The sequence below is a fragment of the Scyliorhinus torazame genome, chromosome 3 (genome assembly GCF_047496885.1).
Source record: "Scyliorhinus torazame isolate Kashiwa2021f chromosome 3, sScyTor2.1, whole genome shotgun sequence".
NCBI lineage: Eukaryota > Metazoa > Chordata > Chondrichthyes > Carcharhiniformes > Scyliorhinidae > Scyliorhinus > Scyliorhinus torazame.
Window position 1 is genome coordinate 200,616,901 of NC_092709.1, and position 26,260 is coordinate 200,643,160.

Below are 26,260 nucleotides of genomic sequence, written 5' to 3' on the forward strand. Positions count from 1 at the left end.
CCTGGAGAATGGACATGGGACTAATGGCAGATGAGGGGGTGTGTCTAAGGGTGAGGGGGTGCATTGAAAAGTACTTGGAACTCAATGATAATGGGGAGGTCCAGGTGGGAGTGGTCTGGGAGGCGCTGAAGGCGGTGGTTAGAGGGGAGCTGATATCAATAAGGGCACATAAAGGGAAGCAGGAGAGTAAGGAATGGGAGCGGTTGCTGCAAGAACTTTTGAGGGTGGACAGACAATATGCGGAAGCACCGGAGGAGGGACTGTACAGGGAAAGGCAAAGGCTACATGTAGAATTTGACTTGCTGACTACGGGCACTGCAGAGGCACAATGGAGGAAGGCACAGGGTGTACAGTACGAATATGGGGAGAAGGCGAGCAGGTTGCTGGCACACCAATTGAGGAAAAGGGGAGCAGCGAGGGAAATAGGGGGAGTCAGGGATGAGGAAGGAGAGATGGAGCGGGGAGCGGAGAGAGTGAATGGAGTGTTCAAGACATTTTATAAAAAATTATATGAAGCTCAACCCCCGGATGGGAGGGAGAGAATGATGGGCTTTTTGGATCGGCTGGAATTTCCCAAGGTGGACGAGCAGGAAAGGGTGGGACTGGGAGCACAGATCGAGGTAGAAGAAGTGGTGAAAGGAATTAGGAGCATGCAGGCGGGAAAGGCCCCGGGACCGGATGGATTCCCAGTCGAATTCTATAGAAAATATGTGGACTTGCTCGCCCCGGTATTGACGAGGACCTTTAATGAGGCAAAGGAAAGGGGACAACTGCCCCCAACTATGTCTGAAGCAACGATATCACTTCTCTTAAAGAAGGAAAAGGACCCGCTACAATGTGGGTCCTATAGACCTATTTCCCTCCTAAATGTAGATGCCAAGATCCTGGCCAAGGTAATGGCAATGAGAATAGAGGAATGTGTCCCGGGTGTGGTCCATGAGGACCAAACTGGGTTTGTGAAGGGGAGACAGCTGAACACGAATATACGGAGGCTGTTAGGGGTAATGATGATGCCCCCACCAGAGGGGGAAACGGAGATAGTAGTGGCGTTGGATGCCGAGAAAGCATTTGATAGAGTGGAGTGGGATTATTTGTGGGAGGTGTTGAGGAGATTTGGTTTTAGAGAGGGGTATGTTAGATGGGTGCAGCTGTTGTATAGGGCCCCGATGGCGAGCGTGGTCACGAATGGACGGGGATCTGCATATTTTCGGCTCCACAGAGGGACAAGGCAGGGATGCCCTCTGTCCCCATTATTGTTTGCACTGGCGATTGAGCCCCTGGCGATAGCGTTGAGGGGTTCCAAGAAGTGGAGGGGAGTACTTAGAGGAGGAGAAGAACACCCGGTATCTTTGTATGCGGACGATTTGTTACTATATGTGGCAGACCCGGCGGAGGGGATGCCAGAAATAATGTGGATACTTGGGGAGTTTGGGGATTTTTCAGGGTATAAATTGAACATGGGGAAAAGTGAGTTGTTTGTGGTGCATCCAGGGGAGCAGAGTAGAGAAATAGAGGACCTACCGGTGAGGAAGGTAACAAGGGACTTTCGTTACCTGGGGATCCAGATAGCCAAGAATTGGGGCACATTGCATAGGTTAAATTTAACGCGGTTGGTGGAACAAATGGAGGAGGATTTCAAGAGATGGGATATGGTATCCCTGTCACTGGCAGGGAGGGTGCAGGCGGTTAAGATGGTGGTCCTCCCGAGATTCCTCTTTGTGTTTCAGTGCCTCCCGGTGGTGATCACGAAGGCTTTTTTTAAAAGGATTGAAAAGAGCATCATGGGTTTTGTGTGGGCCGGGAAGACCCCGAGAGTGAGGAAGGGATTCTTACAGCGTAGCAGGGATATGGGGGGGGCTGGCACTACCGAGCCTAAGTGAGTATTATTGGGCCGCTAATATTTCAATGGTGAGTAAGTGGATGGGAGAGGAGGAGGGAGCGGCGTGGAAGAGATTAGAGAGGGCGTCCTGTAGGGGGACTAACCTACAGGCTATGGTGACAGCCCCATTGCCGTTCTCACCGAGGAACTACACCACAAGCCCGGTGGTGGTGGCTACACTGAAGATTTGGGGACAGTGGAGACGGCATAGGGGAAAGACTGGAGCCTTGGGGGGGTCCCCGATAAGAAACAACCATAGGTTTGCCCCGGGGGGAATGGATGGGGGATATCGAATGTGGCAAAGAGCAGGAATAACGCAACTGAAAGATCTGTTTGTGGATGGGAAGTTCGCGAGTCTGGGAGCGCTGACCGAGAAATATGGGTTGCCCCAAGGGAATGCATTCAGGTATATGCAACTGAGGGCTTTTGCGAGGCAACAGGTGAGGGAATTCCCGCAGCTCCCGACACAAGAGGTGCAGGACAGAGTGATCTCAAAGACATGGGTGGGGGATGGTAAGGTGTCAGATATATATAGGGAAATGAGGGACGAAGGGGAGACTATGGTAGATGAACTAAGAGGGAAATGGGAAGAAGAGCTGGGGGAGGAGATCGAGGAGGGGCTGTGGGCAGATGCCCTAAGCAGGGTAAATTCGTCGTCCTCGTGTGCCAGGCTAAGCCTGATTCAGTTTAAGGTATTACACAGGGCGCATATGACTGGAGCACGGCTCAGTAAATTTTTTGGGGTGGAGGATAGGTGTGCGAGGTGCTCGAGAAGCCCAGCGAATCATACCCATATGTTTTGGTCATGCCCGGCACTACAGGGGTTTTGGATGGGGGTGACAAAGGTGCTTTCAAAAGTAGTGGGGGTCCGGGTCGAACCAAGCTGGGGGTTGGCTATATTTGGGGTTGCACAAGAGCCGGGAGTGCAGGAGGCGAGAGAGGCCGATGTTTTGGCCTTTGCGTCCCTAGTAGCCCGGCGCAGGATATTGCTAATGTGGAAAGAAGCCAAGCCCCCGGGGGTGGAGACCTGGATAAATGACATGGCAGGGTTTATAAAGCTAGAGCGGATTAAGTTCGTTCTAAGGGGGTCGGCTCAAGGGTTCACCAGGCGGTGGCAACCGTTCGTCGAATACCTCGCAGAAAGATAGATGGTATGGAAAAAAGAAGGCAGCAGCAGCAGCCCAGGATGGGGGGGGGGGGGGGTGAGGAACCAGAAGGACTCTCAGGGTTGTTAATATATACTGTATAATATGTATAGGTCATTGCTACAGATAATTATATATTGGACTGTTAAATTATATTTTTGGAGAGTGTTACTTGTGATAAGGCAGTTGCCAATTAGGGTTAGTTTTCATTTTTGTTATTTATTACTTATTCATTTTCTGTTTATAAAATAGGTCATTGTTATTTGTGTTGTTATAATATTGTGTAAAGGATGCACAATGTACTGTGTTGGTTGACCAAAAATTTTCAATAAAATATTTTATTAAAAAAAAAATTTAAAAAAATTAAAATAAATAAATAAAATTAAAAAATTAATAAAGATTATTATTAATCAGAGGTAGACTGGGCACTTTTCAGGATCAAAAGTAGCAGCCTCAGGTCCATTCATTAGGTTGCATGATATACAGTGAATGACGATCTGATCAGAGTCGTCATTATCTCGCAGGATGGCTTAGATGCTCCTATTTCAGTTTCAAGCTTTCACAGTGAGCAAATGGCTTGCGCCCTATGTACAAAGTTTCCAATAAAGCTAATCTTAGAGCGCAAAACTATATGAATCCCAACACATATATTGACCAGTGAAGTTAGGCTTGCAGTGAAGGGTAGTGGAGAACCCATTGGCAGAACACTTGCCGAAGAGTAACGAGTTGTCAGGTGGTTTTTATGATCGGACTCGCCCTCATGTGAGTGTCTATGTACAGGCTTGCCCAGGATACATAAAAGTGATGTCTTGTTATGCCCCAACGTATCCATGATTCGTTCTACACAACACAAATTGAGCGAGTGGTTGGGTGAATTGTCAACCAGTTCTGAGCAATACCTGAAGGATTCCTTCACCTTTGCGAAGACCATACAGGACTTGCATACAGATAGCAATGCTGTGGCCATGTGCTTGTTTCCACTCAAAGAAGCCAGACATTGGCATCGCATTATATCATGGTGATCCAGGCACATCACCAATAACTGAATCTGTATTCATTTAACTTATGAATTCAGTAATTAATGCGGTTGAGTTCAGTTTTACCAACACCAATTTAACCCTAATGTATACCCAAATAGATGGTATTGCCATGGAATCACATTTCGGCCCAGCTCTTGCGAACATCTTCTTAATTTCCAAGAAAAGCGCATATTTGATGGAATGATACCTAACCTTCTATTCCCTTGTATATTTCTAATACATGGAAGATATATGTGTTATATTTGAATCCACAGCTGTATGTAAGAACTTCCTGACATACCTTAATGGGCTTTGTCTCACACTCAACTTTATCTTTATAATGGAGTAGTCAAGCACGCTCACTTTCCTCGACATGTTAGTTTGGAAATCTGCCTACTGCAGTCTATCGCAAGCCTACCTTCATTGGTCAATATATGTGTTGGGATTTGTACCATTCCATGCGCTATCAGACTAGTCTTATTAGCAACCCCGTAAATAGGGTCAGAGCCATTTGTTCAGCATGCAAGCTTGGTGCTGAAATAGGATACTTCAAAACAATCCTACAAGATAATTCCTACCCTGATTAAATCATCACTTGCTGTGCATCACACAATTCATGAGTGGGCTTAAGGCTGCTGATTTTGGTCCTGAAATGTTTCCAGTCTATCTCAAATTTGCCTGGAAGTATAAGATGTCTCACAAATCTAAGTAAAAGCTGAAGCTAGCCATTGCACATAGTTATTATATAGGAGCAATATGAGTGGTATCCTCCACTAACAGGATGATGCCATCAAGCCAAAAATATGTTCTGCCTATCACACAAATGAGCAATGCGGTGTATGAATTTCAGTGCTGGTGTGATGTCAGATGTACAGGTCATACATTCCAACAATTGGCAGATTGTATCAAACAAATAGTACCTTCAGTTGTTCACAACACACAAAGTATTGACCGTACCCAACCAGCCTGGCTTGCAAAACTCCAAATGTAGTGTGATGGGACAACACCCGCTAAACAATCATGATTATGCTAAGAATCACATTGCAAACCAAGTTAAGATAGTTAGTCAGGCTCACAATATGGCTCACTTTGCAAGCTAGAAGCCACATATATTCACACACAGGGCCGTGTCCTTTGCAGACAAAGGAACAGGTGCACATTCTGCACCTTATTCATTAAAAAAAACTGAGGGAAGAGTCAATCTCTGGTTTTTCCTCAAGGTAATGTGTTGACCAATCAGTCGACTTGTCTGGTTTAAATTTGAACAAAGCTGTGCAGTTAACGTCTTATTCTCCATGGCAATGCCTCCACCAATCAATGTCCACTTGCCAATCAATCAGCACTCTCTTCTCATGCAGTATTAAATTGTTGTTCCCCTGTTAGTGGTAATTTCTTGCAAGCTTAGTTTAAACAGCATCTGCTTTTTCCCCAACAATACTCATTTTCTGCACTATTAAACAACTATTAATTATATTTTAATGTTTAAAGAGAATGGTTACTATGATTCATTAAATGAATACGTACTAATCACATTTCCTTTTGTAAACTGTCAATTATAAAATCTGCAGTGACAGATTATGTATCATAGAATTGAAAAGAAAAGCTTCACACTATTTAAATAGGCTGATTGAATGAGTATATTGGGAACCAGTAAACTATATTTAATTAAAAAATAATTAAATTAATTAAATTTAAATCATTAAATATTAATCCCAATGTTCCTTCTTCCTTTCTGTCAGACATTTGCCTGAAAAATTACAAATGCTCCTTCCGAAAAGACAAAACATGAACATAGTTACAGAATAGCTAAGCTTCGGGAAAATATGCAGGCAATAACATGTCATGTCAGTTGAGCTATTATCCATTTCTCTTAATAAAATGTGAGAACAGAAAATACTTACAGCAGCTACAGGAATCAGAATTTCGACAAAGAGTCCAGCAAGTGCATGTTTTATGTCTTTATCTTTCACTTCATGGAAATATTGCGCACATTCCTGTATAAAATAAGATTTTGTTAAAAATTTCTGAATCCCATAACAAAAATCAAAAAACAAATACTGGTTTCCAAGAGAAATCTGCAACCAATTCAGGAAGCTGTACCCTATTGAAATGAATGACTGTTCAGACAGAAAGTGGCAGTGAAACCTTATCTAGCCCAGCAGTACAATACACAAATGCATAAACTTTTTGGATGGATAAAACTCCCAAATTAGCAGGGTTAGGATAATGAACCACAAAAATAATTGTACAAAATTCTAAAATATCACCAGGCAGCAAAGCTTGTTGGAACTCCAATCACATTGCATAGTAACTAGGATATATGTTCTATTTCCTTCTGTTCCTGTCAGCCAGTATGGAGATCAACCTCTTCGTCATCAGAAGAAAATTTACAGGATGAAACATCATAACTATGGAGGGTGTACAACGAAGGTTTACCAGGCTGGTTCCTGGGATGGCGGGACTGTCATGAGGAGAGACTAAGTCAGTTAGGATTATATTCATTGGCGTTTAGAAGACTGAGAGGGGATCTCATAGAAACTTATAAAATTCTAACAGGATTAGACAGGGTAGATTCAGAAAGAATGTTCCTGATGGTGGGGAGTCCAGAACTATGGGTCATAGTTTGAGGACAAAGGATAAACCTTTTAGGGCTGTGGTGAGGAGAAATGCCTTCACCCAGCGAGTGGTGAATCTGTGGTATTCACCACCACAGAAAGTAGTTGAGACCAAAACGTTCTGTTATTTCAAGAAGGAATTAGATATAGCTCTTGGGGGCTAAAGGAATCAAGATATATTTTGTGTTTGGGGGGGGCGGCGCAGGATCAAGGTACTGAACTTGATAATCAGCCATGACATAATGAATGGCAGAGCAGGCTCGAAGGGCAAAATGGCCTTCTCCTGTTTCTATTTTCTACACATCTATGTATCACCACATCAATCTTGAACACTAGGAATGCTGCAGGACAGAAACAGCCCTTTCGACTCGAAGTCTATTTGGCATTTTTCGCATGAGCCAACTCGTCGAATCGCACTTTTCGACACATTCCACATATCCTTAATCATTGCTCTTTTTCTAACTGACTACGTCTTTTTAAAAATATTTCCCGTTTCTGCCTCAACAATGGTGCATGCAGAAAATTCCATATTCTAACTATATTCTAGAATAAAATACTTTCTAATCTCAGAATTCTTTTCCTGATTTAACTTTTGCCCTTTCATTTAAAAAAAAAAATTTAGTGTACCCAATTATTTTTTTTCCAATTAAGGGTCAATTTAGCATGGCCTGCACATCTTTTGGGTTGTGGGGGCAGAACCCACGCAAACATGGGGAGAATGTGCAACTTCCACACGGACAGTGACCCAGAGCCGGGATCGAACGTGGGACCTCGCGCCATGTGGCAGCAATGCTAACCACTGTGCCACCGTGCTGGCCCTAACTTGTGCCCTTTCATTACTGCCCGACCTTAGGTGACTGTCTGTGTGAAGTTTGTATGTTCTCTCTGTGTCTGCGTGGGTTTCCTCCTGGTTCTCAGGTTTCTCCTCACAGTTCAAAGATGTGGTTAGATGTGTCCATAGTGTCCAAAAAAGGCTAGGTGCGGTTACGGGGGATAGGTGGGGGCGTGGGCCTGGGTGGGATGCTCCATCTGAGGGTCTGTGCAGACTCGATGGACTGAATGGCCTCCTTCTGCACTGTAGGGATTCTATAATTCTCTGAATGAACTTCTGGAAACATTCTACCGCTATTTATCTCATTGCCTTGAAGTTGTCTATGTGTTAGCAGTTTTATCATAGGGTGATGTTTTTGCATGACCCACTGCCACTTGTTTAATCTCTTATGAGACTTGAAGCCAGATCATTGACAGTGTCCAAACTATTTTGACAGGTCTGTTTAACTGAAAACCATGCTGAATATTTACCAGGATATTGGGGGCTTCATACTGCTTCATACACGAGAATGAAAAATATATAGTAAAGCAATTTGCAAATAACTCTGATAAATATGCTATGTTAGCTCTTCTTTACTGATCTGGTAAGTAGCGGAGTCTGATTGAGTCTTGAAAGAGTTTGATCAATATTAAATCCAGGTCACCAGCTGCGAGCTTTAAAATTTGGGGGGGGGGGGGCTTTTCACCTGGAGCTTTATTTGGATTTATTTCTTACAAAAATTTCAAAATACCCTTCTTTAAAAAAATTATGAGATTTAGTATGTCTGGCAATTAGTCACCATCAAAGCTGAGAATGTGTTAAATCTTCTCTGTTAAATACACTGCAAAATTGATCATTTCGTGCTTCTGCTTTACCCATAGGATCACTTCTGTCTATTTCGATATCTGAAACGCCCACATCTTCTGTTTTGATTTTCTTCATGAAAGAGCAGAAGCTTTTAGCATTCGCCATGAGGACCATTGGACGCCCCTGCTTCCCTGGGATTGACCAGCGGTCTCATCCCATCCCTTGCCCTGGTTCTGGACTCCAGGGCTTAGAAAGATGGCGATAGGGTGCAGGTCAACACCCAGTATCCCATCACTGAGTTGCTGGGTTTGGCCTTCCATGACAGTCACAAAGGGGGCATAGCCTCAAAATAAGGGGAAGTAGATTTAGGACCTAGTTTAGGAGGAACTTCTTCACCCAAAGGGTTGTGAATCTCTGGAATTCCTTGCCCAGTGAAGCAGTTGAGGCTCCTTCTTTAAACGTTTTTAAGAAAAAGATAGATACCTTTCTAAAGAATAAAGGGATTCGGGGATATGGTGTACGGGCCGGAGAGTGGAGCTGAGTCCACAAAGATCAGCCATGATCTCATTGAATGGCGGAGCAGGCTCGAGGGGCCAGATGGCCTACTCCTGTTCCTAGTTCTTATGTTCTAAAGCTCTTTATGGAGGAAGTCAGATATTCCGTAGAACGGGTGATGGCAGCGCTCATGGCCTGGATGGATTCCTCCACCGTCAGTGACAGTGCTCTTAATGCCTCTAGAATCATATCTTCAACATCTCCACATACCTCATACTGTACTTCCAGCATCTCCAAAGATTCGTCGTCAGACTGGCTCAGCATCTGAGTCGCCTCTGAATGCCAGAGGTCTACACTATCTCAGTCTCCCACACCTGGTCTTGCAACTGTGATGTGCTCTGTGTGTGTGGTCCCATTCGAGCCGACTTGCATATTCCCACTAAGGCCTATATACCTCTCCTGGTGCTAAGTGCAAAGCAAGGATTGGGGCTGCATTCTCTGAGGCTTCCTCCTCCTCAGTGGTTGTTAACACTACCTCTGGGCTAGTGACTACAGCTGCTTTTTGCCCTGTGGGGCAGACTGCAGAAGAATACTGACAACAACTGCAGTGAAAGACTGTGCCACCTTTGCCTTTAAAGGACTATCAGTTGTCAGCCAGTCTGAGAACCAGACTCTGAAACTAGTTGCAAGTCAAGTATTTTATCTGTTCCAGTTTCAAAGCTCATCTGAGAAGCAATCTTCTGGATATTCGACAACAAGGAACCTCCCAAACTTCTCTGAACACTTCACTCTGCAAGATCCCCACTTCAACTTTAGACATTAAATCCATTTAAGAAACCACAGGCCTATCACGTGGGAGGCCAGAAAACCTAAATTAATTGCAATTTGTGAAAGTTCATTATCTTTATCTGTATCCAACCAGTATCTGTGTAACCACGTGTCGTCACGTGTATGGCATTATGTTAATTGGGGAAAGGTAATTCTCACACACTTTATTTTTAAACTCATGAAAGATTGCTGCTGAATTATTTAATGAAATACACACTCCATGGATAAGTAAAGACTACCCTCCTTCCATTCAAAACATACTGATTACAGACAGCAAGGAAGCAAATACATTCTGGCTGTGACATTTGCAACATTCCAGGTGAGGCCTGTGAGTAAATCATGAACACCTTCAAAGGAATTCATTAGATCAGGCAAACCAAAAAAAAAAAAGAGAGGAAAATGAGAAAATGTCAGCGAAGGAAATTATAAAAGTAACTTTTGTTTCAAAGTATATGGCGAACAAATATTGTACGTCCAGTTAAATTAAATAAATCCACTACTTTTTGACTAGCATGGCTCACACATACAATACTTTAAAATAATACCATGCCAATCCACCTGACCTGCACATCTTTGGACTGTAGGAGGAAGCCGGAGCACCCTGAGTAAACCCACGCAGACATGGAGAGAATGTGCAAACTCCACACCCAAGACCAGAATTAAACCCAGGTCCATGGAGCTGTGAGGCAGCAATGCTAACCACTGTGCCACCGTGCTGCCCATGACCAGCTGCAATGTAGCTGGTGGCATAGGAAGGCTGCTGTGGTTTAGATTAGCAACATTTCACAAATTGGTTCCATTTTACTCATTAATTGCTGTACTTATCAAACACACTATTCTGTTCTGAGGTCTCCACAGTTGGAGCAAGGTGTGCCCTGTGCCGCAAAAACATGTGTTTCCCACCTTAACTCCTCGCTGCTTTTTGTTTGACTGCTTGTTTAACATGCAGATGCTGATGGCTGATTGCAATGTTAAATCTTTCTCATGAAGCAGCTGCTTGTGGACAAGATCACAGAGGATCCATAACTATCTCATCAGTGATGGTGCCAAACCCATTGCTTGATTTTCTTTTTCTTGTTGATTTTGATTATTGCATTATTAAATATACATCTAGATTGACCATTCAAATATGAAACTGTATTCTTAAAAAATGCAAAAGTGTAGTCTTCATAGATTTATATTGAAATTTATTATTTCAATTCAGTTTAAATTTGAACCACAATGCCTATATTTCTCAATGCATAGAATCAAAACAGTTACAGTGCAGGAGGTGGCCTTTTGGCCTCTAACAAAATTTTCATTGATTTTGATAACACTTTGCAAATTAAGTTGCCTGTGATATTTTGACTAGTTTTCTTTTTGTTGCTTCTGAAAAGTAAGACAAATCTAGCACATTGTAACGACTAATAATTGTTCTCTTTACCACTACAATTCATAGCCTGCAGAAAAAAGTACAACATTTATAAGTACACACAGAATTGCTAATTGTACTAGACAAGCGACCAAAAAATCTATGGCCCGGATTCTCTGAAAACGGGACTAAGTGTTGGCGCCGGTGTAAACTCCGGAGTGCCTCTTGGCCCAGCGATTCTGTTGCCCACAGGGGGCCAGCACGGCGCTGGAGTGCTCCCCGCTGCTCCAGCTGCCACACGCGGCCCTGCACTGCTCGCCGCAGGTCCACGCATGGCGGCCGCATGCGCGCCGGCACAGCGCAACATGGCGGAGCCACACAGCAGCACAGCGGGCCGGCAGGTCCGTCCCCCCCCACCCCGGATCGCGCGCGCCTGACAATCGGTGGCCCCCAATCGCAGGCCTGGCCGTTGTGGAGGCCCCCCTCCCCCGGAGTCTGATACCCCGCCCCCCCACCAGGACGGTCACCGGGGCTGCGGGTCCGAGCTCCCGCCGGGTGGAATCATGTTAGAACCATGCCAGCGGGAACTCGGCCAGTCGACCACGGAGAATCGCAGCGGGGCCTCTTTCGTTGGTCCCCGACCGGCGCCGCGTCAACCACGCGCGCGGCTGCCGGTGATTCTCTGGTCACTTGAGAATCGCGTCCCGGCGTCGGAGAATCGCGTCCCGGCGTCAGGGGCCGTCTCGGCGTCAACTCAGATTCTCCAAGCCAGCGTGGGCGCTGAGAATCCCGCCCACTGTTCCTGTAGATCTCCAGTTCTGATGATAGGTAATCAACCTGAAATTAAGGTCGAATTTTGTGATCAGCAGCAAATGACTGAATTAACTTGCACTTACAAACTTTCAATGGGGTGATAAGGAATCCATTTCAGTATGGCAGCCTCAACAGGGGGATTGGAACCTGGTTAACAGAGCAAGCAACTGTGTATCTTCTTAATTAATCAGACTAAAGAATAGTTAATGAGATGCACAGAATCTAAACTAGGATGCGTAAGTTAAAGTTAGTTAATTCAATGTCAAATCATCCACAGAAAACAAAATAAACAGGTGGAAAAAGATGGGATTGGGGAAAGAGGCAAAATAGATAGAAAGATGAAGAGAATTATATTTTATTTTTAAATCAACAATAATTAAAATCCAATGAATAGACTTTCACAGTTGTAAATTAGTTTGCATGAGTTAATTATTTGTGACAGAGATGTTGATTGGCAGGATTTAAGACTCATCACATTGTTAAAAATCCACTTAAATTAAAATGAATAAACCCGAACATTTTCTGGCGAGTTTAGTAGTATCTAAGTCGCACAATAGCACTCTCTTACATGTATCTGACTACAAGGTCTCTCAACGAGTTATTTTTGATATATCTTAAAATGTTGCTTTCGCACCCGTCTCCACCACCTCCACTGGCAACGTGTCCCGGGCACCTATCACCCTCTGCATGAAAAACGTTCCCCGCACATCTTACCCAAGCATTCCCCCTCTCACCTTGAACCTGTGTCCCCTTGTAATTGAGAATTCCACCCTGGGAAAAAGCTTCCGACTATGCATCCTGTCTACACCTCTCGTAATTTTGTAGACCTCAATCAGGTCTCTCCTCGGCCTCCGTCTTTCCAACGAAAACAATCCAAGTTTATTCAACCTCTCCTCATAGGTAACACGCTCCAGACCAGGCAACATCCTGGTAAACCTTCTTTACACTCTCTCCAAAGCATTCAATCCCTCTGGTAGTGTGTCGACCAGAACTGCACGTAATATTCCAAATGTGGCCTAACTAAAGTTTTACACAACTGTAACATGTCCTGGTCGATGAAGGCAAGCAAGCCATATGTCTTCTTATCCACCTGCATTGCCACTTTCATGGAACTGTGGACCTGAATGCTCAGATTCCTCTGGCTGTCAATGTTCCTAAGGCTTCTGCCATTTACTGTATCATTCACACCTGAATTTGATCTTCCAAAATGCATCACCTCGCATTTGTCCGGATTGAACTCCACCTGCCATTTCTCTGCCCAACTTTCCAATCTACCTATATTCCGCTGTATTCTCAGTCCCCTTCACTATATGCAGCTCGACCTATCTTCGTGTCATCTGCAAACTTGCTAATCAGACCATCTATATTTTCCTACAGATCATTTATATATATATTACAAACAACAGTGATCCCAGCACTGATTCCCATTCTGAAAAACTCAATTCCACTGTTACTCCCTGTTGCCAAGCCAGTTCTTTATCCATCCAGCTTGCACACCCCGAATCCCATGCAACTTTACCTTTTGTACCAGTCTGCAATGAGGGACCTTGTCAAAGGCCTTACTAAAGTCCATGTAGACAACATCCACGACCTTTCCCTCATTAATTAATTTTGTCACCTCCTCAAAAGCCTCTATCAAGTTGGTGAGACATGACCTTCCCCACACAAAACCACTAACAAGTCCATTTGCTTCCAAATGTGAATAAATCCTGTCCCTCAGTATCTTTTCCAACAGCTTCTCCACCACTGATGTCAGGCTCACCGACCTATAATTACCTGGATTATCCCTACTTCCCTTTTTAAACAGAGGGATAACATTGGCTATTCTCCAGTCCTCTGGAACCTCGCCTGTGGTCAAATTGTTGTCTGATTTACACTTTGATAACAGTGAGCACTGATAACCTTACCATTATTTTCTTACTACAACAACTAATATTTATACAGAGCCTATAATGCATGTTAAATTTGCTTTGATACTCCTCCATTACACAATGTTTTCTGGCCAAAACATGGCAAGCTAATTCCTTCTAGTTCCTGCCAATGCTATTCTCGAGTTGAAAGCAGGAGGAAGACCAGATCAAGCCGCAATGATCCATCAACTTTGTTTCCCACACTGAAGGGCAAGTCCACTATTTTACTTTATTCCTCCACAGCATGTCCAAGAATGGTAAGAATTGTCCAAAGCCATTTCCTAATTTGCAGTACAGCACATTGCATCATATGTTACAGCAACTTGCTGTGCAACCATGCTACCTTTTCTTCATTTGAAAGGCTAACTTAAAAAAACTATATTTTCTTCTCAAGTGAAGAGAGCTGGAGAAAATCCGCTTAAACTTTGAGATATGAGGAAACAGTAAATGTTCATGTCAATTAAAGGTTTATACACGAGTTAAATGATTGTTAAAATACAAATGTCCACTTTACCTGCATAAACTGAAATGAAGCTTCAAAATCCTCCACAGGATACATTTTGACCCGGAAGAACTTCATTCCCATGATTAGACTGATGATGCTTTGCACTACATGAGGGCTCTGCTCTTTCTGGCGTAGTTCCTTCAGCTCAGTCATAAACTTCTTTCTTACTGCCTGAAATCTAAAAGAATTTGAGGAATTTTTCACTGTAAACCTTTAGATCTCAAGTACCAAAATCTGCCCAGCGGAAGTTAATTACTTTTCCTCTCTCTCAATACTCAAAGAAACATGGACAGTATTCTCAAGATATTTCAAATCAAACAATCTCAAGGTTTCTTTTGGCCATATTGCAAATAAAGATTTTCTCAATCACTGCTGCTTTTATTTGTTTCTTGTACTCCAAAAGGACGTTTAGATGTATCTTCATGCATGGTTAAAGGCCATATTAAACAATACCATTGGCAATCCAAAACTACCTCAGATAAAACCCACAGCAGGAAAAGTACACTGATTCAAAAGAAAAGACTGAGTTAAATGAGCATTATAAGAAAGCCTATATATACATTTGTGTGGAGGCTGTATTCATCTCAATTTGGTATACAAATTTCATTACAGGCCAGGAAAACATGAAATTAATTTGGTAAAAAGGTCATCTATTAACAGCACATTTTGTTTTTCTTGCATCATAATTTTCCACTCTAAACATTGTTTTGGGGTAGGTAAACAGACAGAGGTTGTGGTCCACATTGGGTAAGGAAAGGAATGCGGTCTCCAAATCGGATTTTAGGGAGTTAGGAAGAGAATTAAAAGGCAGGACTTCAAAAGCAGTAATCTCAAGATTATTCCCATTGCTACATGTTAGTAAGCCTAACAGTAAGAACATTGAGCAGTTCAACACAAGCCTGGAGGAATGGAGTAGGAAGGAGTGCTTTAGATTTTTGAGCCATTGGAATCGGTTCTGGGGCAAGAGGGACCTGTGCAAGAAAGACAGATCTGTGAATAATGTCTTCTCGGGGAGGTTGCTAGTGCTGTTTGGGAGGGATTAAATGACATGGCAGGGGATTGAAACCTATGGGGGAATTCAGAGTGGAGAGGAGAAAAACTAGCAATGGGAAGTTTTAACTGTTAAGGAGGCTGTATCAAGGTAAGCAGAATACTTGGATAGTTTGATGGAATTAGAGTAGGGAATAGTACATTATTAGATGGCTTCAGAGTAAGAGGGAAAGTAAAAATGTTTAAATCAGGGTTAATGTGCACATATGTGAATGCACAGGGTGTGGTTAATAAGACTGTTGAACTACAGGCACAGGCTGACAATGCAATTACAATATTATTGCTATAACAGAGACCTGGCTAAAACTAGGCATTAAATATTTCAAGATACAAGGTGCTTAGGAGAGTCAGAAAAGGAAGAAAAAGTTGGGAGTCGGGTGGGGGCTGCGGATAAGGGGTGACAGTGGAAATTGCAGAGGTACCAGTGATAAACCAGTCACAAGGCTTACATTGGCCATAAAGATGGACAAGGAACAATACAGAGCAGGGATAATTATTTTGGGGAAAACCAACTTCGGTGAGATGAGAATGCATGAGGTGAGTGAGTTGGAATCAAATGTTGTCAGCAAAGATAGTGGCTGGTCAATGGGCCACTTTAAAAGAAAAAGTATTACAGGCAATGTCAAGGTATATTCCCTTGAAGGGGAAAGGTAGGGCAAATAAATCCGCAGAGCCTTGGATGATGAGGGATATAGAGATGACGATGAAAAGGGAGAAATGCACGTACAACAGATGTCAGGTAAACAGGTTGAAAATAATATGGAAAATCAAACTGAATATCTAAGGGCCAGAGAGGAAGTGAAAAATCTACCAGGAAAAGCATCGAGAGAGCATGAAAAGAGACTGGCAGCGAACATAAAAGGGAATCCCAAGGTCTTCTACAAGCATATAAATAATAAAAAGGTGGGACAAGAAATATTAGGGCCGATCGGGGATTAAAAAAAGGGGGGACTTGCACATGGAAGCTGGAGAAACAGAAGATATATTAAATTGGTATATTGCATCTGTCTTAACAAAGAAAAAGATGCAGCCCAGACCGAGGTGAGAGACGAGTTGACTCATACACTAGGATATTTTATAATTGGAAAGAACAAAAGAACAAAGAACAAATGCCTGCCATGCTGCCATGTCGATCCTAAAACTTTTTACACTTCTGGGGCACATATCTCTCTATTCCCATGCTATTCATGTCATATCATAGATTATCATAGCATTTACAGTGCAGAAGGTGGCCATTCGGCCCATCAAGTCTGCACCGGCTCTTGGAAAGAGTACCCTTCCCAAGGTCAACATCGCCACCCTATCCCCATAACCCAGTAACCCCATCCAACACTAAGGGCAATTTTGGACACTAAAGGCAATTTATCATAACCTGCACATCTTTGGACTGTGGGAGGAAACCGGAGCACCCGGAGGAAACCCACGCACACACGGGGAGGATGTGTAGACTCCGCACAGTGACCCAAGCCGGAATCGAACCTGGGACCCTGGAGCTGAGAAGCAATTGTGCTATCCACAATGCTACCGTGCTGCCCTCAAGTGTATTTGTCAAGATGCCCTTTCAACATCACCATCGTATTTGCTTCCACCACCTCCTCCGGCAGCGAGTTCCAGGCACCTACTACCCGTTGTGTCAAACATTTCCCTTGCACATCTCCTCTAAACTGTGCCCATCGCACCTTAAACCTATGTCCCCATGTAATCGACTCTTCCACCCTGGGAAAAAGCTTCTGACTATACATCTGTCCATGCCCCTCATAACTTCGTAGACTTCTATCAGGTGGCCCCTCAACCTCCGTCATTCCAGTAAGAACAAACGGAGTTCATCCAACCTCTCCTCACAGCTAATGCCCTTCATACCAGGCAACATCCTGGTAAACCTCTTCTGTACCCTCTCCACATCCTTCTCTTACTGTGGCGACCAGAATTGAACACTATACTCAAGTGGCCTAACTAAGATTCTATACAGCTGTGTATGACTTGCCAATTTCTATACTCAATGCCCCATCTGATGAAGCCAAGCATGCCGTATGCCTTCTTGACTACCTTCTCCACCTGCGTTGCCACTTTCAGTGACCTGGGGACCTGTACACCCCCGATCCCTTTGCTTGGCAATACTCGTTAAGGGTTCTGCCATTAACTGTATGTTTCCCACCTGTATTAGACCCTCCAGAATGCATCACCTCACATTTGTCCAGATTAAACTACGTCTGCCATCTCTCCGGCAAATCTATATCCTGCTGTATCCTCTGACAGTCCTCATCATTATCTGCAATTCCACCAACCTTTGTGTCGTCCACAAACTTACAAAGGAGGTGGTGTTAGAGAGGCTATTTTTAATTAAAATTGATACGGTATCAGGACTGGATGAGATGCATCAAAGCGTACTGAGGGAGTGGTAATTGCAGAGGTACTAGTGATAATCTTCCAGTCTTGCTGAGGCACAGGGGTGGTCCTAGTGGACTGGAGAATTGCCAGTGTTACACCCTTGATCATAGAAACATAGAAAATAGGGGCAGTAGACTTTTGGCCTGAGTCTGCTCCGCCATTCATTATAATCATGGCTGAGCATTCACCTCTGTAACCTGTTCCCACTTTCCCCCCCAATATCCTTTGATCCCTTTGGCCCCAAGAGATATATCTAACTCCTTCTTGAAAACATACTTTGGCCTCAACTGCTTTCTATGGTAGCGAATTCCACAGGTTCACCACAATCTGGGTGAAGAAATTTCTCAACTCAGTCCTAAATGATCCACCCTGTATCCTCAGACTGTGACCTCTGGTTCTGGACTCCCCCACCATACAGGACATCCTTCATGCATCTACCCTGCGTGGTTCTGTTAAGAATTTTATAGGTTTCAATGGGATCCCTCCATATTCTTCTAAACTCCAGCAAGTATTATCGTAACCGACTGAATCTTTTCTCATCTGTCAGTCCCGCCATCTCAGAAATCAGTCTGGTAAACCTTCACTGCACTCCTTCCACAGCAAGAACATCCTTCTTTAGATAAGGAGTCCAAAACTGTACATAATATTCCAGGTGTGGTCTCAACAAGGCCAATTGCTCAAGACGTCCCTGCTCCTGTAATCAAATCTGCTCACAATGAAGGCCAACATACTATTTGCCTTCTTTACCGCTTGCTGCACCTGCATGCTTACCTTCAGTGACTGGTATAAAAGGACACCCAGGTCTTATTGCACATTCCCCTCTCTCGATCGATAGCTATTCAGATAATAATCTGCCTTCCTATTTTTACTACAAAAGCAGATAACCTCACATTTATCCACATTATGCTGCACCTGACGTGCATTTGCCCACTCACTCAACTTGTCCAAATCACGCTGAAGCATCTTTGCATCTTCCTCGCAACTTACCCTCACATCCAGTTTGATTTTAGCAGTGGGGAAACTACTACAACCTATAGTTCGGGACAAAATCAATTTCACTTAGACAAGTGCAGGATAATTAAGGAAAGCCAACATGGATTCATTAAGGGAAAATCATGCTCAAGGAGTTTTTTGAGAAAGTAACAGAGAAGGCATTTGAGGGCAACGCTGTTGATGTGGTGTGTATACATTTTCAAAAGGCATTTGATACAGTAGCACATAACAGACTTGTGAGTAAAGTTTTAGCTTATGGAATATAAGGGAGAGTAGGCATTTGGATAAGAAATTGGCTGAGTTTTTCAGACTAAAGGAAGGTTTACTGTGGAGTTCCCCAGGGGTCAGTATTGGGACCGTTGCTCTTCCTGATATATATTAATGATCCAGACTGTGGTATTCAGGACATGATTTAAAAATTTGCAGATGATATAAAGATTGGAAATGTTGTCAACTGATGAGGATAGTCTTGAACTTCCAAAGGACACAACATGTTGATGGATTGGGCAGACAATCGGCAATTGAACTTCAATGCAGAGAAGTGGGGGGTGATTCATTTTTGCAGGAACAATATGGAGAGAGTGCAAAATAAAGGGAGAAACTCTAAAGGAGGAGCAAGAACAGAGGGACCTGAGTGCATATGTACACAAGGTGATTGAAAATGGCAGGGCATGCTGAGAGAGCAGTTAATAAAGCATATAGTATCTTAGGCTTTATTAATAAGGACATTGAATACAAGAGTAAGGAGGTCATGTTGAATTTGTATAAGACACTTGTTAGACCTCATTTGGAGTGCTACATTCAGGCGTGGGTACTTGAGGAAGGATAGAACATAGAACATTACAGCGCAGTACAGGCCTTTCGGCCCTCGATGTTGCGCCGACCTGTGAAACCACTCTAAAGCCCATCTACACTATTCCCTTATCGTCCATATGTCTATCCAATGACCATTTGAATGCCCTTAGTGTTGGCGAGTCCACTACTGTTGCAGGCAGGGCACGCCACGCCCTTACTACTCTCTGAGTAAAGAACCTACCTCTGACATCTGTCCTATATCTATCTCCCCTCAATTTAAAGTTATGTCCCCTCGTGCTAGACATCACCATCCGAGGAAAAAGGCTCTCACTGGTCACTCTATCTAATCCTCTGATCATCTTGTATGCCTCAATTAAGTCACCTCTTAACCTTCTTCTCGCTAACGAACAGCCTCAAGTCCCTCAGCCTTCCCTCATAAGATCTTCCCTCCATACCAGGCAACATTCTGGTAAATCTCCTCTGCACCCGTTCCAATGCTTCCACATCCTTCCTATAATGCGGCGACCAGAATTGCACGCAATACTCCAAATGCGGCCGCACAAGAGTTTTGTACAGCTGCAACATGACCTCATGGCTCCGAAACTCAATCCCTCTACCAATAAAAGCTAACACACCGTACGCCGTCTTAACAACCTTCTCAACCTGGGTGGCAACTTTCAGGGATTTATGTACATGGACACCGAGATCTCTCTGCTCATCCACACTGCCAAGAATCTTACCACTAGTAACTGGACTCCAGTCTGAACATTTCCCATCAACCACCACCCTTTGTCTTCTTCCAGCTAGCCAATTTCTGATCCAAACTGCTAAATCACCCTGAATCCCATGCCTCTGCATTTTCTGCAGTAGCCTATCGTGGGGAAGCTTATCAAACGCTTTACTGAAATCCATATACACCACATCAACTGCTTTACCCTCATCCACCTGTTTGGTTACCTTCTCAAAGAACTCAATAAGGTTTGAGAGGCACGACCTACCCTTCACAAAACCGTGTTGACTATCTCTAATCAAATTATTCCTTTCCAGATGATTATACATCCTATCTCTTATAAACCTTTCCAAGATTTTGCCCACAACAGAAGTAAGGCTCACTGGTCTCTAGTTACTGGGTTTGTCTCTACTCCCCTTCTTGAACAAGGGGACAACATTTGCTATCCTCTAGTCTTCTGGCACTATTCCTGTAGACAAAGAAAGCTCCAGGGTCACAGATTCGATTCCGGCTTGGGTCACCGTCTGTGCGGAGTCCGCCCGTCCTCCCCGTGTGTGCGTGTCATTGGACAGAGTAGAGATGAGATTCATAAGAATGATTTGATGGATAAAGATTTGTAGCTATGAGGATACATTGGAGAGGATGGGACTGTTTTCCTGGGGGAAAAGAAAGCTGAGAGGAGACTTGATGGAACTATTCAAGATTGAGGGATTTGGGCAGGGTAGTGAGAAACCGTTCCTACTCAAGACAGCATCAAGAACTAGAGGGCACCGATTCAAAGTAATTGGTAAAATGTGTAAAAGTAATGTGAGGACATTATTTTTCACCCAGAAGATGGCTGGGGTCTGGAATGAACTTCCTGAGATGGTGCAGGTTCGATCAAAGTATTCAAAAGGGAATTGGATTGCTATCTGAAAAGAAATAATGTGCAGAGTTACGGGGAGAAGGAAGGAGAGTGGGATGAGGTAGTAAACTCTTTCAGAGAGTCAGTTCTTACTTAATGAGTTGAATGGCCTTCTGCACTGTAATGATTGAGATTTTGTGAACTCATGTGAAGGCAATAACATGGAGTTCTGTGGAGCATTACAGGTCGACTTGCACGAAGAGGTACAAGACAGGCAGTACTCCAAACTTTCATGGTCAACAGAGATAGCAAATTAAAACATCTGGTGCTACCATCAACATCCTGGGGGTTACAATTGATCAGAAAATTGAAAACAGCGCGGGAGCTGAGTGAGCCGGGACAGTGAAAACAGCGCGGGAGCTGAGTGAGCCGGGACATTGAAAACAGCGCGGGAGCTGAGTGAGCCAGGACATTGAAAACAGCGCGGGAGGTGAGTGAGCCGGGACATTGAAAACAGCGCGGGAGGTGAGTGAGCCGGGACAGTGAAAACAGTGCGAGGGGTGAGTGAGCCGGGACATTGAAAACAGCGCAGGAGGAGAGAGAGCCAGGAGATTTTAAAAGCGCGGGAGATTTAAAAAGCGCAGGAGCTGCGAGTCAGAGCGGAGATTTTAAAAGATCGCGGTCTAGTTTCGGGAGCTGTTCGGAGGAGGAGGAGCAGTCTCTGTCAGGGAGAGAACCTGAGAACATCTAAGACCCTCAGAAGGTAAGTAAGTGATTTTTACTCATTTTTACTTTTATACCTTTTTCAAATTGTGTGTCGGGGGGAAACTGAAGTGACATCACAGAAAAGCTGTGACCCGAGTGGCTGGTTGGGAATCTACACTAAATTAAAAAATTAAGCATTAGTAACTAATTAAACATAATTACTTAATTATAATTTAATGGGGAATCTAAGCCAGAGCTCGGAGAGTATTATATTTAGCTTTCGCATTTATATTAGAAATCTAGTGCTAGGACACAGATAGTTAACAGTAACTTTTTTAAAAAAAATGTTTTAATATATAAAAAAAAAATGTTTTTTAAACTTTTAATTTTAATTAATTGATGCAATGTCAGTTAGAGGGGTGCAGTGCTCTGACTGTGAGATGTGGCAGGTCCGGGAGGCTTCCAGCATCCCGGATGGCTTCATCTGCAGAAAGTGCACCCAACTGGAGCTCCTCACAGACCGCATGGTTCGGTTGGAGCAGCAATTGGATGCACTTAGGAGCATGCAGGTGGCGGAAAGCGTCATAGATCGCAGTTATATAAATGTGGTTACACCCAAGGTGCAGGCAGAGAAATGGGTGACCACAAGAAAGGGCAGGCAGTCGGTGCAGGAATCCCCTGTGGTTGTCCCCCTCTCAAACAGGTATACCCCTTTGGATACTGTCGGGGGGGATAGCCTATCAGGGGAAAACAGCAACAGCCAGAGCAGTGGCACCACGGCTGGCTCTGATGTTCAGAAGGGAGGGTCAAAGCGCAGAAGAGCAATAGTAATAGGGGACTCTATAGTCAGGGGCACAGCTTCTGTGGATGTGAAAGAGACTCCAGGATGGTATGTTGCCTCCCTGATGCCAGGGTCCAGGATGTCTCCGAACGGGTAGAGGGCATCCTGAAGGGGGAGGGCAAACAGCAAGAGGTCGTTGTACATATTGGTACTAACGACATAGGCAGGAAGGGGCATGAGGTCCTGCAGCAGGAGTTCAGGGAGCTAGGCAGAAAGGTAAAAGACAGGACCTCTAGGGTTGTAATCTCGGGATTACCCCCTGTGCCACGTGCCAGTGAGGCTAGAAATAGGAAGATAGAGCAGCTAAACACGTGGCTAAACAGCTGGTGTAGGAGGGAGGGTTTCCTTTATCTGGGCCACTGGGAGCTCTTCCGGTGCAGGTGTGACCTATATAAGGACGGGTTGCATCTAAACAGAAGAGGCATAAATATCCTGGCCGCGAGGTTTGCTAGTGTCAGACGGGAGGGTTTAAACTAGTATGGCAGGGGGGTGGGCACGGGAGCAATAGGTCAGAAGGTGAGAGCATTGAGGGAGAACTAGGGAATAGGGACAGTGGGGCTCTGAGGCAGAGCAGACAGGGAGAAGCTGCTGAACACAGCGGGTCTGGTGGCCTGAAGTGCATATGTTTTAATGCAAGAAGTATTACGGGTAAGGCAGATGAACCTAGAGCTTGGATTAGTACTTGGAACTATGATGTTGTTGCCATTACAGAGACCTGGTTGAGGGAAGGGCAGGACTGGCAGCTAAACGTTCCAGGATTTAGATGTTTCAGGCGGGATAGAGGGGGATGTAAAAGGGGAGGCGGAGTTGCGCTACTGGTTAGGGAGAATATCACAGCTGTACTGCGGGAGGACACCTCAGAGGGCAGTGAGGCGGGAACTGAAGAACATAGATTGGGGGCGGATGTTTGAGGGCAAATCAACATCTGACATGTGGGAGGCTTTCAACTGTCAGTTGAAAGGAATTCAGGACCGGCATGTTCCTGTGAGGAAGAAGGATAAATACGGCAATTTTCGGGAAGCTTGGATAACGAGAGATATTGTAGGCCTCGTCAAAAAGAAAAAGGAGGCATTTGTCAGGGCTAAAAGGCTGGGAACAGACGAAGCCTGTGTGGAATATAAAGAAAGTAGGAAGGAACTTAAGCATGGAGTCAGGAGGGCTAGAAGGGGTCACGAAAAGTCATTGGCAAATAGGGTTAAGGAAAATCCCAAGGCTTTTTACACGTACATAAAAAGCAAGAGGGTAGCCAAGGAAAGGGTTGGCCCACTGAAGGATAGGCAAGGGAATCTATGTGTGGAGCCAGAGGAAATGGGCGAGGTACTAAATGAATACTTTGCATCAGTATTCACCAAGAGAAGAAATTGGTAGATGTTGAGTCTGGAGAAGGGTGTGTAGATAGCCTGGGTCACATTGAGATCCAAAAAGACGAGGTGTTGGGTATCTTAAAAAATATTAAGGTAGCTAAGTCCCCAGGGCCTGATGGGATCTACCCCAGAATACTGAAGGAGGCTGGAGAGGAAATTGCTGAGGCCTTGACAGAAATCTTTGGATCCTCACTGTCTTCAGGGGATGTCCCGGAGGACTGGAGAATAGCCAATGTTGTTCCTCTGTTTAAGAAGGGTAGCAAGGATAATCCAGGGAACTACAGGCCGGTGAGCTTTACTTCAGTGGTAGGGAGATTACTGGAGAGAATTCTTCGAGACAGGATCTACTCCCATTTGGAAGCAAATGGACGTATTAGTGAGAGGCAGCATGGTTTTGTGAAGGGGAGGTCATGTCTCACTAACTTGATAGAGTTTTTCGAGGCGGTCACAAAGATGATTGATGCAGTGGATGTTGTCTATATGGACTTCAGTAAGGCCTTTGACAAGGTCCCTCATGGTAGACTAGTACAAAAGGTGAAGTCACACGGGATCAGGGGTGAGCTGGCAAGGTGGATACAGAACTGGCTAGGACATAGAAGGCAGAGAGTAGTAATGGAAGGATGCTTTTCTAATTGGAGGGCTGTGACCAGTGGTGTTCCACAGGGATCAGTGCTGGGACCTTTGCTGTTTGTAGTATATATAAATGATTTGGAGGAAAATGTAACTGGTCTGATTAGTAAGTTTGCAGACGACACAAAGGTTGGTGGAATTGCGGATAGCGATGAGGACTGTCAGAGGATACAGCAGGATTTAGATTGTTTGGAGACTTGGGCGGAGAGATGGCAGATGGAGTTTAATCCGGACAAATGTGAGGTAATGCATTTTGGAAGGTCTAATGCAGGTACGGAATATACAGTGAATGGTAGAACCCTCAAGAGTATTGAAAGTCAAAGAGATCTAGGAGTACAGGTCCACAGGTCACTGAAAGGGGCAACACAGGTGGAGAAGGTAGTCAAGAAGGCATACGGCATGCTTGCCTTCATTGGCCGGGGCATTGAGTATAAGAATTGGCAAGTCATGTTGCAGCTGTATAGAACCTTAGTTAGGCCACACTTGGGAGTATAGTGTTCAATTCTGGTCACCACACTACCAGAAGGATGTGGAGGCTTTAGAGAGGGTGCAGAAGAGATTTACCAGAATGTTGCCTGGTATGGAGGGCATTAGCTATGAGGAGCGGTTGAATAAACTCGGTTTGTTCTCACTGGAACGAAGGAGGTTGAGGGGCGACCTGATAGAGGTCTACAAAATTATGAGGGGCATAGACAGAGTGGATAGTCAGAGGCTTTTCCCTGGGGTAGAGGGGTCAATTACTAGGGGGCATAGGTTTAAGGTGAGAGGGGCAAGGTTTAGAGTAGATGTACGAGGCAAGTTTTTTACGCAGAGGGTAGTGGGTGCCTGGAACTCGCTACCGGAGGAGGTGGTGGAAGCAGGGACGATAGTGACATTTAAGGGGCACCTTGACAAATACATGAATAGGATGGGAATAGAGGGATACGGACCCAGGAAGTGTAGAAGATTGTAGTTTAATCGGGCAGCATGGTCGGCACGGGCTTGGAGGGCCGAAGGGCCTGTTCCTGTGCTGTACATTTCTTTGTTCTTTGTTCTAGAAACATAACTGTACCAACCATATAAATACTGTATCTACAAGAACAGGTCAGAGGCTGGGAATTCTGCGTTCAGTAACTCAACTCCCGACTCTCCAGAGCCTGCCCAAAATCGACAACCATACTTGTCTGGAAGATACTCGGCAGCATCTAGGACAAAGCTGGCTGCTTGATTCGGCACCCCATCCACCACATTAAATATTTACTCCCATCACCACTGATGCACAATGGCAGCAGTGGGTACCATATACAAGATGCATTGCAGCAACAAGTCAAGCATCTTTGAACAGCATCATCCAAAACTGCACCCTCTACCACCGAGAAGGAAAAGGACAGCAGACAGGTGGGAATGCCACCACTTGCATGATCCCCTCCATGTCACACACCAGCCTGACTTGGAACTTTCATCATTGTTCCTTCACTGTTGCTGGGACAAAATTAGGAGAAAGAGGTTAATAAGGCATACCAGATCCTGGACTTTTTAAACTTAGAATGAACCCTGAGAAAACACTGGCCCTGCCGCATTAAGTAGTACAGTGACCAGTTCTGGGTCCCAAATTTTAGGAAGCATGTTGATTCATTAAAGAGGATGCAAAAAAGATTCATAGGAATGTTCCATGGATAAGGGATTTCAGTTCCATGGATAGATTGGAGAAGCTGGATTATTCTTCTCAGCGAAGGTTGAGAGGGGATTTGATCGAGCTGGTG

At 44.3% G+C, this 26,260-nt stretch overlaps 1 protein-coding gene across 4 annotated transcripts in view; it reads right to left on the reverse strand.

Moving 5' to 3' along the window:
* fryl (furry homolog, like) overlaps positions 1-26,260 on the reverse strand; it is a 683,156-nt gene that overhangs the window by 340,496 nt on the left and 316,400 nt on the right. For all 4 annotated transcript variants that reach the window (XM_072496733.1, XM_072496730.1, XM_072496731.1 and 1 more), the window contains 2 exons: positions 14,188-14,356; positions 5,945-6,037 (listed from right to left, as the gene is read on the reverse strand). In XM_072496733.1, coding sequence (XP_072352834.1) covers positions 5,945-6,037; positions 14,188-14,356 — 262 coding nt within the window. The remainder of the gene's footprint in view (positions 1-5,944; positions 6,038-14,187; positions 14,357-26,260) is intronic.